The sequence below is a fragment of the Chenopodium quinoa genome, unplaced genomic scaffold (assembly GCF_001683475.1).
Source record: "Chenopodium quinoa cultivar QQ74 unplaced genomic scaffold, ASM168347v1, whole genome shotgun sequence".
Taxonomy (NCBI): Eukaryota; Viridiplantae; Streptophyta; class Magnoliopsida; order Caryophyllales; family Amaranthaceae; genus Chenopodium; species Chenopodium quinoa.
This window is the reverse complement of record NW_018744704.1, coordinates 2,367,633-2,381,682: the sequence shown is the minus strand read 5'-3', so window position 1 is coordinate 2,381,682 and position 14,050 is coordinate 2,367,633. Positions and strand designations below refer to the sequence as shown.

Here is a 14,050-nt window from a genome sequence, read left to right as displayed (position 1 = left end):
TAAATACTCTCATTCTTTGCAATCACACATAAAAACTAACTTAACTCTCATTCATGGCATATGAAAACTCAAGAGTAATTTCAGAATAAGCTAATTTACAAATGAAAACATCAAATTAAAGCGTAAATAAGATTTAACTTATTGAATGACAAAAATGGTTCATGATAACTCTAATGCAACACCAAAATTGTTGACGTATGTGCACCATCTAACCAAAACAGGCGCACATTAGACGTCCCAAAACTGTTTAACTAGCCAAAAGTGAAACAAAATTTAAAAAGAAATATGAAATTAAGTTATCTGATCATATGGAAAATTAATATAATAATCATATATAGCTGAATCACCACCATAGCATAACATATCCGACGAGCTAGGCAAATAGAGCGGCAAATTGGGTGGTGGCGCGGGCAGTAGGTCAAACAACTGCGGAGTAGTCATATAAGGATTAAATTGTCCCACATCACCTGTGTTGTTACCACTGCTGCTACAATTCTCGTCTGTTATGACTGATGATGATTCATTATCATCTGTACTATTACTACTGTTGTTATTATTATTATGGTTATTATTATTGTTTACTCCGAGACAAGTAGAACCTTCAACCTTACCCATATAATTATTATTATCCTGGTGCTGATGCTGCAGGGTGTAATCCACATTAGCCGCGTCAGATTCATGATTCGGGACAGTAGATTCAGATTCTTTCGATGAGGTACCGGCCTCTTCGTTTCGTGACATACCCGTGAGTTTTTGTACCAAGGCCATAAAGTCCCTAGGATTGGTGTGGATGACTTTAGGAGAATGAGTGTAGATAATAACCGGACCTCGTTGTTGTTGTTGCTGCTGTTGTTGATTCAATTTAGCACTACTAGGCCCCAGAGATTTCTTTATCATATGGGAGTCCCTATTAACCTTCAATGACGACGGAGGCGGAGTCATTCTACCATAAACATTATTGTTATTGGTGGTTGTCGTGACAGCCGGAGGCAGAGTAGTCTCTTGCTTGACCGGATGCGGCCCACGGTGGTAAGGGTTGGGGTGAGGGTGAGGGTAGTGTTGATCATGTTGAAAGGATGGAGGACTCATTTTCATGGCATTATAAACAATGACTATAAACCAACAAAAAAAAAAAAAAAAAAAAAAACAAAGTAGTGAATTTTGTTTGATTTTTAGTGAGTTTAATTATGTGATGGTTTGATTTAGTGGTAAAAAATGGATGATGGGTATATATAGGTAACTAATGGAGGCACAAAGTGGGTGGCTGTTATGGAAATGGAAAGTAATAGGGAGCAGTTTGCGGTAAAGAAGTTGGTAGGATCCCAAATGTCATTTCTGTCATTATTTTTAGGACGCTGCACACAACAAATTACCAAACTTTAATCAAGTTAATAAGAATTAACTAATTAATTGATTAATTAATTAATTTATTATTATTATTATTATTATTCATAATTGTAGATTATAGTTGGACTGCTATACTACCATTGTTTTAGCAATGTTAGTATTATATCTTATTTTATTTATGGCTAAGAATCATTAGCCATTACAAATTTAATTTTATCTTTTGATAATTGAAGGCTTGTTTTCCAAGTTTTCTTTTTTGAAATTTTGAAATTTTGAAATTTGTTTGTATTTTATTTAAATTTTATGAATATCTTGTATTTTGTAAATAATGTGAGTAAAATGCAAATGATAAAAAGGATGATTATTCTCCAAAGCAGATACATTGAAACGAAATTTAACTTTGAGTATTATCTTTAAATGATTGAATGTGATAGAAATATAACACTTGTAGAAATCATAAACTTCCAATGTTTATTAATGGTTGAAACATTTTAACAATAAAAGTAGACATATCTCTATTATACTAAGTATAAGCTAAAAGGGGATTCCTTATGTTTTGGGGGTTTTCGTCTCTCGGGAGAGTTACGTCACCAAGATTAGCCTTCGGGCGCCTGTACCTGCAAAACAACGGAGACTCCGGTTGGGTGGAGTTCTGCCTCCGACGATCAAGTTAGAACGTGTACGAAGAATGTAAAAAAGTGCGGAAAGTAAAATGGGATCTTCTCGGATTCCGAGATCGAGTGTTTTTCTCTGATGTGAGAGAATTGATTGTTTTCTAATGATTGAATCAGAAATCATTCAGTGTGTCCCCTAAGGGAGGTAGATCTCCCTATTTATAGGGTCATGGGGATTTGTGCCCCCGTTCTAGGTTACAGATACCTAAGACTGATGGGTTGTGCCGCTTTTTGGCAGTCTAGGGATTAGGCCCTAAAGGTTGTCTTTTTCCCTTGCTGATTTGGAGTGCCACGTGTCAACTGGTGAGTAGCCTTTATTGAACCTGTCATGGGGTGACATGTGTCCCATTATGATTGGGCCACGTGACATGGGTATTTTTACCCAAATCATTTGCCCCTCACCGGGGTGACGTGGTGTGTCGTGTGGCGCCTATGACACATGTCACTCTGGACTGGGTGAACGGTTTTATAAGGTTTACCTTATGGGGAGATTACAGGGATTCTGAACAAGGAGACGGCGATGAGGCCGTCCAACGATCCGACTTAGAGGAGTCGAGCTCACTGCCGGCGGATGCCGACAGTGAGGAGGGTGAGGCATCCCAGTGGCCGTCTATGAACAACCTAACGGAGGCGAATATGTCCAATAGGGATAGAATCACCCTAGAAGCTAGCTTTCCTGCTTTTGTAGATAAATACCCAATGGGGGATAGGTGGGAAATAAATTGTGCCGTCTGGGCTGAGGCGACAATCGTCTGGGAGGACGATATTGAACATGCCGACAATTATTTCGGCAACTATGAGGCGGCATTCAAAGCCGGCTTCTGCTTCCCACTTCATGGCACAATCAAAGCCATCTTAAGGGGCTATGAGGTTGGCGTATGGCAACTCACACCCAGTCCCTGGGTGAAAATCCTTTGCTATATCGCCGCTTGCGAGATGCAGAACTTAAAGCCCAGCTAGGTGGCGTTTGCACACATGCACTACTTAAGCCGTCCCCAGGCGGCTGGAGGCGGTGGTACACTTTAACCACGCATCCGGAGTACATGATGACGCTAGATAAACCGTCTAAGTGGAGCAACTAGAAGAGAAAGTTCTACTTGGTTTCCTCCCCATCCAGACGTCAAAATTATCTCTTCCGCCGGTATAATAAGAAATCGGTTCTCTTGGGAAAAAAGTGCACCCTTCTGCATATCCTTGAGGAGGCTTGGTCACAAATAATAGAGCCGGAGTTTTTCAAGACGACCACCATGCCTCTAGAAGACGGCACTGAAATAATTGTACCCAAGAATTGGGTACCCTATCCGGATTCGCTCAAAGATGAGGTTTTCCTCTCCGCCTTTGGTCTTAGTACCATGTTTAAGAGACGTACGTTGACCATCTAACCGGCACTTTGATGCCGCCTCTAGGGTTTTGCGATTTGTTTTGTATTTAACCAACCAGTTCCCTTTTGCAGAAAAATCTCTAAAAATGGTGGACTCTGCAAGGACGCCTACCAGGTCAGCAGCCCAGATCCAGATGGATCAACTTGAGAAGAAAAGGGCCCAGCTGGCGGCCAAGAATGATGGGTTAAGCTTCGGTTGAATCCTTTAACTTGTAAACGTTTATCGTCATCAGACGGTTTTTTAACCGGCTATAACCCTTGTGTTCCACTTTCAGAGTGGAAGCAAAAACTTTCCTTGATCCATCTCCAAGATGCTCAAACGGAAGGCTGATGATCCTTCCAAGACTCCCTCCAAATTAAGGAAAGCCCTGCCTACCCAGGCGACATCATCTCTGCCGCCTGTACAGGACCGACCAACTTCTGCAGGAAAAAGCCTGAAGGATCTTGGTCTAAGCACTGAGCCGATTGGCAAAGAGTCGGGCATCTCTAAGACGCCGAAAGGTGGCATGCCACCCGATGTTGCATTCGTATCTGCAGCGGCTGGGGGTGGGGTGACCCTTCAGTTGGAACCTCAAGGTATGACTAACCGCTTTGATCTCCCATGGCCGCTTAGGCACATGCGAGTCAAATCTCAGGTTACCCAATCGGGGGATTCATCTAGCAGCCGGCACAATATAGGTGCCGCTTATGCTGCTATCTCACCACATCCATCTATTGGTGCAGATGCCTCTCCAAGGTGGTCAGACCTCTTGCAGTACTCTAGGCGGATGCTGAGGTGCCTCACCCGGTCAGAGAAAGACTTGAATCCTGGGGTGCATCAAGTCAACATTGACCGTATCTCCGCCTTGCTAGCTGAGGTAACTTAGCTCCTTTTTTTTTTTTTTTTTTTTTTTTTTTGTCAGCTAAATTCTCTTTACACCGCCTGAGTTTTGCAGGCAATGTTGAGGGTGGACGGGCTCAAAGCCCCGTATAAAAGGAAGCAAGAGGAGGTAAGAGACGCCAATAAACGGGCGACTGATGCCATTAACTCTACTCAATACCGAACTACTCTGAATGATATTAAGACTAAAACCAAAGAGATGAAACAAGAGGAGCTGGTTAAAGAGCTCATGGCTGTTGTGGAGACGATCAATAATAGGGCATCTGACCTTGAGCTTGAGCTTAAAAATTCCCAATCAGATCTCAAGGCACTGAAGGGGGCCGACCAAGAAATACCCAGCTTCGGGCAGACGTCGGGCTGCTTAAGGATGAGATGGTTAAGATGCGGATTGATCAGAAGGCTGAGCTGGCGGCTCAGCAAGAGCGGTTGGTGGATGAAAATGAACGAGATTGCAAAGCATGCATGAAAATAGCGTGGAACCTCATCCATCCGGACCACGACTGGGAGTTCTTCAACCTAAGGTACAAGTATGCCACTAAGGTATATGATGCTCAGTCCCTCGGTCTGGAGGCGCCGGCTCCGTTTAATGAATGGGTCGGTATCGAGCCGTGTGATGAGGAGCAAGAGGATGAGGAGATCAATGAGCATAAGGAAGACCCAGTTCCGGTTAACATTGACCAAGTTCAACTAAGAAGGCGAGCTCCCCTCCGGCCAGGACCAGTCGGTGCCTCCACCTCAGCAAAAGAAAAATTAAGCTTCTCTTCGGCCATAAGCCGTCTATGTTTCCGGCCTGCGAGCCAAGTATTTGAATGTATTTCCATCTTTTTTCATTTTTCGGATGTGACTCCGGTATGACAGTGTTTTTCTCTGGTCTTTTTATGCTGGGAGCTTTTAATGAAATAGCTGACTAGGTCAGTTTTGACCAAAAATTTAATTTTTCTATATGTATATGCTTGCAAGTTTAGCAAACTTATTAATTGCACACGGCACTTAACGAACCGGCTGCCTTTTGCCCTTGGACGGCTGTGTGGTTGGTTTCAAGTTAGATTGATTGACCGGGGGACCCTAGATACTTTAGAGAGTATGAAGGGTTCCTTGGTCAATCAATCACTACCGTGATTGCCCCAAACCAAGTACGCAGCCGTTCATCATACAAGCGGATTAAAATTGAACACCCAGACGTTACTCTTTTGCCGTTTGGGACTGTTTTCCATAAAAATAATCAAGCATCCTTTTGCCCCATTGGGAGGACTTTTTGAGTTACGCAATTAGTGTAGGATATTAATCTAAGTGGGAATAACGGCCGGTTACCAGCTGATATCAATAAGACATGCTGTTTTGTTTATGCCGTTTAGGTTCCATTTTAGATTATTCAGGTCAAACAGCTGTGAATTAGCTCTTATTGGGTTAATCAGTCTTTGCCGCGTCGCCGGATGTTTACTCATGTTGGAGTAGACGTTGGTTTTTAATAAGGTCGTCTGCACATTGCACAAACGGTCCTCCCATTGGGATATGTACATAGTTAAAGCAATAAATATCGTTGAAAATAAAAAGCAACTTTTCATTGATGGACTTTTTTATTTACAAAAAATTTAAAGTCTTAGAAGTAGTACTTTTTTAAGTTATCTACATTTCAAGTTCTGGCTAGCTACTTGCCGTCTGGAGTTTGCAGGCAGAAGGTGCTGCCTCTCACTTCTTCGTAGATCCGGTAGGGGTCTTCCCAATTGGGATTCAACTTTCCTTGCTCATTGGCCCTACCGGTTGCCTCCATTTTCCGTAACACAAAGTCCCCTACTTTCAAAGACCGCTTGTGTATTCTTTTGTTGTAGACTCTTTGTTGACTCTCTTGGTATTTTGATGATTGACATTAACAAAACAAACTTTGACTAATCATAGTTGTTAAGTTGCGGTAGAACAAAAAGATTCAGGAAGCTGTTCCGGAGTAGGAGCACAAATGTTCCGGTGTAGGAGCAAAGAAGTCGGAAGTCTCGATATTGATACGAAGGCTTTCGAAAGTCGTACAAACTCACAGCTTAGTTTATATGTAAGCACTTAGAAGTTAGAAGTCTAGGAAGTAGGAACTCAGCAAGTTATTTTAACAAATATGTTTTACGTAAAGTTTTGTTTACTGTTTGTTTAGAATAAAATAAATTAATTTTAAAAAGATATAGTTTAAATAGAATAAATAAATAATTATTTATTTGGTTTTCATTTAAATAAATGATTATGAAAATATCTTTTTAAAATTTATTTTAAAAAATTAAAAATCAGTTTTTATCTTTTGAATAAAATCAGTTTTAAGTTTAAGTTTTGAAAATAAATTAAAAAGATAATTTTTAGACTCAGTAAAAGAAGTTAGCTAGTTTTTAGGATTAAGTTATTTGCCTTGAGAGAAAAGTCAGAGATCTTATTTTCCACTCTCTGTCCAACGGCTTTCAATCTCCATGATTGAGGAGAACGTGGGTTGTGGGTGAGTGGGAACTTGGTTGAATGCTTCTCTTCTCAATATAAAAGGGCAGCATCATACTTAGTTCAAAAGTCAGTTTTCTAAGTGCTTAAGAGTAATATATTTACTGTCAAAAGCTGAGTTTCCTTTGTTGCTTATTCTTTCTAAGTGCATTAGGAAATCCTTGTAATTACTTTTGTAATTGGGATTGGGTTTGTGAGTGTTGTAAGTGTGAGCTTGAGTGAGCAAATCTTGTTATATGTGATTCAAAGTCGAATCACAGAGTGTGAGTGAAGCTGCGGTTAAGGGATCGTAGTTGGGATACTTGAGTTCCTAGAGGAACTTGAGTCTAGGCAGAATTATATCGTATATAATTGAGTTTTACATAATAAAATAATTCAGAAAATCCTATATAGTGTTTCTCACTTTACTCATATATTTAAATTCCGCAAAAAGTTCACTAATTCCTCGTAACTACAATTCACCCCCCTCTTGTAGTCACTTAGTAGCTTGACATCGAAATAACACTCTTGTCATTCTCAGACGGTAAATCTCATGACGCAAGGCAGCATTGCCCGTGCGTTCTGGGAGTGAGTCCAATGCTAGCCGCATGGCCTCCCAATTTGCCTCTTCATCATATAGCATGACTCGAAGAGTCGGCTCATAGTGTTCAATGGGCAAGACATCTTCAGCACCATAAACTACGAGAAATGGGGTTTCGCCGGTTGCCCCTTTTGCTGTTGTTCTGATGGCCCATTGGACATGAGGCAACTCATCCGCCCATAGACCGCCAGCTCTTTCATTTTCTTTTTAATGTCGTCTGAGATAAGCTTGTTAAAGGCTTCAACTTGGCCGTTTTTAATGTCGGCGGATTGATGCAAAACAGTGAGAGATCCCTTGGTCTCTCAACCAATTCTTGAGGGTAGGCATCTCAAACTGAGGGCTATTGTCAAAGACCATAGACATAGGTACCCCAAACCGGGTGATAATATTCTTCTAGATGAAGGAGATGACATCTTTTGTCTTAATGCCTTTGACCACCTCTGCCTCTACCCATTTAGTGAAGTAGTCAACGACAACTAGAATATACCTCCATCCACCTACCGCATGCGTATACGGACCCAGAATGTCCATGCCCCATTTGGCGAATGGTACTGGGCTATGAATGGCCGTCAGATCAATGGCCGGATGGTGTATGAGTCTGCCGAATCTTTGACACTTATCACACTTCTTCACTATTTCCATGGCGTCTGCCTCAAGAGTGGGCTAAAAGTAGCTTGCCGCCTGGCCTTTTCGGCCAGAGACCTGCCTCCTATGTGGGAGGCACAAAAGCCTGAGTGCAGGTCCTCCTGAATCTCTTGCGACCTTTCTAGGGTGATGCATTTCAAAAGAGGTTGGAGATAACCATTCTTGAAAAGCTCTCCATTATGAATCTCAAATTTAGTCGCCCGTTTTTTCATTCCAGCCATTTCTAGATATGCATCCAGGTTGAGCTTCGGTCCAGGACTCCAATGGGATCTTCCTTAATACTTCATTTTTCCATTACCTCCCAGAAGACTAACCGAGGTGTATCATGATGGGAGTTAAAACAGTCGCACATTCCACACTCATTCAAACACATTTATAAGCAAACATCTCACAAACCAAGCACAATGATAAGTAAGAGTTCGGTCCACAGGGAACGAGATATAATCGCTAAAGATCTTCATACACAAGCTAGTTCGAAGACTTTTGTTGATTGGGGGTTTGTCAAGTAGACAAACAAACTATTTTTTTTCTAAATTGAGTAATTAAAAGTACTAAGGAATGGGATCCACTCAACCATGGTAATCAAGCATAATTGGAGCAAATGGAGACAAGAGATAGCAAGGACTATATGTAAGGCCAACCTCATGCAATTAGGAAAATAACTCACACTCCTAAATTAAGATCCCTTATTAGTTTAGAAATAGGAGACACATAATCAAATTGCAATAAGTAATGACATACTTAATCTATATTTCCATGTCAAACTAAGCATAACATGCCATCAAGCTCCAAATTCTAGGGTAGCTACTCCTATCATGAAGAACTAACAAGCAATCTCATACAATCAATTTAATCACAAATCAAACATCAATACTTCTCCCAAGTTTACTTAATTAACCATTAGGTTGATTTTCACCCAATCCCTAGCCAAGAGGACTACTCACAATTCATTGTGAGTAACATGCAAAGTTCCAAGTTGGGATTCTAAGTAATTCTAAAATTGGGGAAAAGTGATTCACTATGAATAAAACTAACATGCAACAACAATTTATCAAGATTAAGAGAGATTCAATTGACTTGCAATAACAAAATAAAATCAGAAAATAAGTAGAGACAAGTGAAAGAAGTTACTATTGAAGCTTCAAAATGTTGAATAAATGCTGAAAATCTGAAAATGAACCTTGAAGTTTGCTTCTACAATGATTAGATTTGAGAGTTTCCAAACTAAATCATCAACTAATTTAATGAACTAAGGTGCTAACTAAGAGGAAGTTTTTCTTTCTAAAAACTATTCTACTTTGCTAATCTCTGTCCCCAAAACGATCTAAAAAGGAACTTAAATAGTTCGTATAAAGTTGGCTGAGATCGGGAAAAGGTCCGACCAAACTCTGGGTAGGTTCGGTCGGACTCAGGGTAGGTTCGGTCGAACTCTGGGTAGGTTCGGTCAAACCTCCCTGATCCTTGTTTTGTCGAACTTTTGAGGTTTGACCCCTCCTGGAAAATTATTGAAAACTGGTTTGAAACTGCCTCCTTTGCACCTTGGAGGTTCGGTCAAACTTTTCAAAAGTTTGACCACTCCTTAGTTCGACCGAATCTTTCAGAGGTTCGGCCACACCTCCTCTTGCACTTCCTCTTCTTGCTTCCTCTCCTTCCCTGTTGCTCCTCTTGTCTTTGTCCATGCCTCCTTACTTGGCCAAGGGGCCTCCCACCGTGCTTAGGACCGCCATGGAACCTGCAAAAGATAGCAAAGATCATGAGAGCATGGGGATGATAAAATAATGCATAAAGATTAACAAAACAAGCGCAAATAAGCATACTTTTCATCAATAAATAAAGAATCCATAAGAGGAGAAATGAAGTAGAAAAACCTAAGAAAAATAGGAGGAAAAAGACTTAACACTACCCCTAAGAGTGACATAAATGTCACTTATCAAACTCCCCCATGCTAAGCCTATGCTCGCCCTCGAGCGAAGCAAAAGAAGATGAACAAGGGAGAAAGATTTAGTTATTCAAACAAGCAAGGAACAAAAGAAAAACCGATATTGCTTTTAGCAAAAGCAACAAGCCATTTAAACCCCAAGGTCGTCGATGAGGACGAGTTGTGATCTCGTGAGGGTTTCCAAAGAGCATACCCCACAACTCTTACAAAATTGTGTTCAAGACAAACCAAAAACAAGGGAAAGAAAAGAAACAAATCCAACACAAATCATAGTCAAGTCAAGCATTTAGAGATAATAAACATGAATGAGTGCCAAACTTTCTAAGTAGTAGAAGTGAGCATGCAAGGGGATGTCGAAGGTTGATTGAAGGAAAAGTCATGCTAAGCATAGAGAACTCTAACATGCACCACTCCCCCCGCATTCCATATAATCTTACCGCATTCCCTCATCTAGATTCAAATCCACCTAATTTGGAGATAGCATCTTGTGACTCCTCGAAGGAGCCGAAACAAAGATAAAACAATAAAAAATAGAGGAATCCGACATCTTACCAAGTCATGCCCTCTCCATATGCTTGAAATCCATCTCCTACACCGACTAGTGACACAACCAACCTAGGTCAAAAGAGCATCGAAAGGGTTGTAACGTTGGCTAGAGGGTAAGTGATAAGCCTTCTTATCATGGGTTGAGAGAAGCATTTTAGGGTGTGTTTTGATGCTTTATATGTACTTTTGTTAGCTTTTGTGAGTTTTGGGCTGTGATCTCACTTATGTGCAAAAGGCGGGATTTATGAGTATAAGTGAGTGAGTGAGCTCGGGAACCAATGAAGAGTTATGTAAGAAGGATGGACCTTGGCTCGTGATTTGAGAGTTGTGATGGAGCATGGAAGAGCAAGGAAGAAAGCTTGAGGAAAAGGTGAAGCAAAGCAAGAAGAAGAAGCAAGGAAAGAAGGCGAAAACAGCAGGAACCGCTGCCAGGGCCGCTGGCAGCTGGCCAGAGCCGCTGGCAGCGGGTATACCAGAGTGAGGGGCTGCCAGAGCAGCTGCCAGCGGGTCCAAAGCAGCTGGCAGCGGCTCTGGCAGAAATTCGGGCTGTTTTGGGAGATTTTCAGCAATTTGGCTTTGTTTTGGCTCGTGTTTTGGATATTATTTTATTATTATTATTGTGTTATGTTATTAAAATATAGAAACATATAAATAGCTTAGTTTTAATTAAGTTTTGAAGGGGGGAGAGGAGAATTAAGTTTGGAGAAAAAAAAAAGCTTTCTAGGGTTTTCTTGGAATTTTCAGAATTCTTTGTTTTGGAATTAGAATCCATGGAAGCTTAATCTTCCGGATTCTTGGTTAAAGATTGAAGCTTTTAGCTACGAATTGTGAGATCTTTCTTCTCTTAATATCTATTGAATATATATTGTTCCTTGAATTAATTTCATGATTTGCTTTAATCAATTGCTAGGTTAGAATTATTGGATTCGCTTGCATCTAATTAATCTTTCCAAAGTAGCAACTTTAGGTTATTGATGCATGCTTTTGGTTGATAACTTGAAGAGGGAATAATATTATTGAAGAAATTAGACCGCTTGTGTTAATTTATTCAATCCTTGTTGATTTCTCCGTTTATTTTCTTCTTGTGGATAATTTAGAGCGCTTGTCTTGAATTGTGCATTGGAAAGGGTTAGAAAGGAGCGCTTTGCTATTTCTAACTATTTATGAGAATTTAGAATCTAGGAATTCTACAACAAGGTGTTCAATAGAGCTTGATTGAGGAGACTTCTATGATCAATTTGTATGTTCATTAGTGGATTTCGCATAACCAAGACCGTTCTTCTCATTGATTACCTATTCATTACGTTCGTTGTTCTTACTTAGTTCATTTATCATCATTGCTCATGAAAACCCCCCTCGTTACTTAGGTTACTACCGTCCTAGAGTATTTCCACTTAGGTTTCCAGTTATTAGTCCCTTTTTCCCTGTGGATTCGAACTCGACTTCCCTAACTACGTTTATTTGCAGTTAGCTTAGTTGTGATATTTTTGGTTGCATACGACTGAGGCACACCAAATTTTGGCGCCGTTGCCGGGGAATTAAGGCGTTACTTTTTAATTGTTTATCTTAGTAGAATTTATTTTAGGATTGTTCTTAGCTATTTTTTTTCTTTGTTTGTTCGCTAGGGTATGATAAGTACCCGTTCTGCTAACAAAGAAGTTTTGCAGTTTGATCCAGAAATTGAAAGAAATATTTCCAGGTTGCGAAGAGAGGCAAGAACAAACCCCAGTGAATCAACATACATCTTCAACATTCAAGAAGAGGAAGTGATGGCAGAAAATCGAACACTGAGAGAGCTAACAGCTCCTAACTTGAACCAACAGCCGTTGTGCATCGCATATCAGCAGTTGGAGGAAGGTGCTAATGTTGAGATCAAATCTGGTCTAATTCATCTATTGCCGGCATTCCATGGCATGAAGGGTGAAGATCCAAATAAACATCTGGCAGAATTTCATGTGGTATGTACTAGCATGAAACCGATTGGGATGACTGATGAGCAAATTCAGTTGAGAGCATTTCCTTTTTCTCTCAAAGATGCAGCGAAGGATTGGTTTTACTATCTTCCCCCAGGGAGCATAACAAATTGGGCAGGTTTGAAGAAGTGTTTCTTAGAGAAGTATTACCCAGCCACTATTTCTGCAAGCCTTAAGAAAGCTATCAGCAATGTGGATCAGAAGGAAGATGAGTCCTTGTATGAGTATTGGGAGAGATTCAAGAGATTGTGTGCTAGTTGTCCGTACCATGGGTATTCCGATCAAGACCTCATCCTATACTTCTATGGAGGTCTAACAGATGATGATTTGAGGATGGTGAATGCAGCAAGTGGTGGAGGGCTAGTGAATAAGACTCCAGGAGATGCAACTAGGCTGATTGCAGAGCTAGCAGAGAATTCTAGGCAGTTCAGTCAGAGAACCCCCACGCGCCGGGTGAATGCAGCAAATTCAAATACAACTGAGTTAGAGAGTCAAGTAGCTGATTTGACTTCTATGATGCGTGAGTTCATGGTGAACTCAAGGAATCCACAGCAACTGAATGCTTGTGGTTTATGCACCTCCACAGGACATCCCACTGATGCATGTCCTCAATTACAAGAGGAACAGAATGAGCAGGCCAATGCAATGGGTTTCCAAGGGCAAGGTCCTCAGAGAAGATATGATCCATATTCGAATACATACAATCCAGGATGGAGGGATCATCCAAATTTGAGATATGGGAATTCCCAGGGGAACCAACAACAACAGCAAAATGCTCAAGGCCAGCAGCAATATCAGCAATATAGGGCACCATTAGCCAAACCTCAAGGCCAAAGCTCAAATTCGAGTAATATGTCAACTGATGAAATGATTAGATCACTAACTTCTAATGTTTCTACTATGCAGCAAAACATGGTGCAATTCCAGCAAGAGACCAAATCCAGTATTCAGAATTTGGAAAGTCAAGTGAGTCAAATTTCAAGTGCAGTGAGCAGACTTGAAGCTAAGGATTCGGGAAAACTTCCATCTCAAACGGAGTTGAATCCTAAGCAACAAGCCAACGCTATTACATTGAGAAATGGCAAGGAGCTGAAAGAGACTGAAATTGCAACTAAGAGGGCTGAAGAGTTGATTGGAGCTGAGGAGAAGGAAGTGGAACATGAAGCTGTAGCAAATCCTCCCACTTTTCCATCTTATGAACCCACACCACCTTTTCCTGAAGCTTTGAAAGAAACGAAGAGGTATGAGAAGGACAAAGATATCTATGAAACATTCAGCAAGTGTGAGGTAAACATTCCCCTTTTGAATTTAATAAAGAGTGTTCCTCGATTCGCTAAATTTTTGAAAGAACTTTGTACTATTAAGAGGAAGCACAGGTTAGGAGGGAAGGAAAAAGTGAAAGTCAGTGCTCATGTTTCTGCAGTTTTCCAAAAGAAACTTCCTGAAAAATGCAGTGACCCTGGTATGTTTACTGTTCCAGTTACAATAGGGGACACCACTTTTCATAGAGCAATGTTGGATTTGGGTGCATCAATTAATGTTATTCCATATTCACTGTTCAAATCTTTGGAACTTGGACCCTTACATGACACCGGGGTAGTGATTCAATTAGCTGA

At 40.7% G+C, this 14,050-nt stretch overlaps 1 protein-coding gene across 1 annotated transcript; it reads right to left on the bottom strand.

Moving 5' to 3' along the window:
* LOC110702825 (VQ motif-containing protein 20-like) lies at positions 1-1,364 on the bottom strand. The gene has a single exon (XM_021880571.1). It carries the CDS (start codon positions 1,093-1,095, stop codon positions 292-294), a length of 804 nt encoding a protein of 267 aa, XP_021736263.1. The 5' UTR covers positions 1,096-1,364; the 3' UTR covers positions 1-291.
* Positions 1,365-14,050: the final 12,686 nt, after the last annotated feature.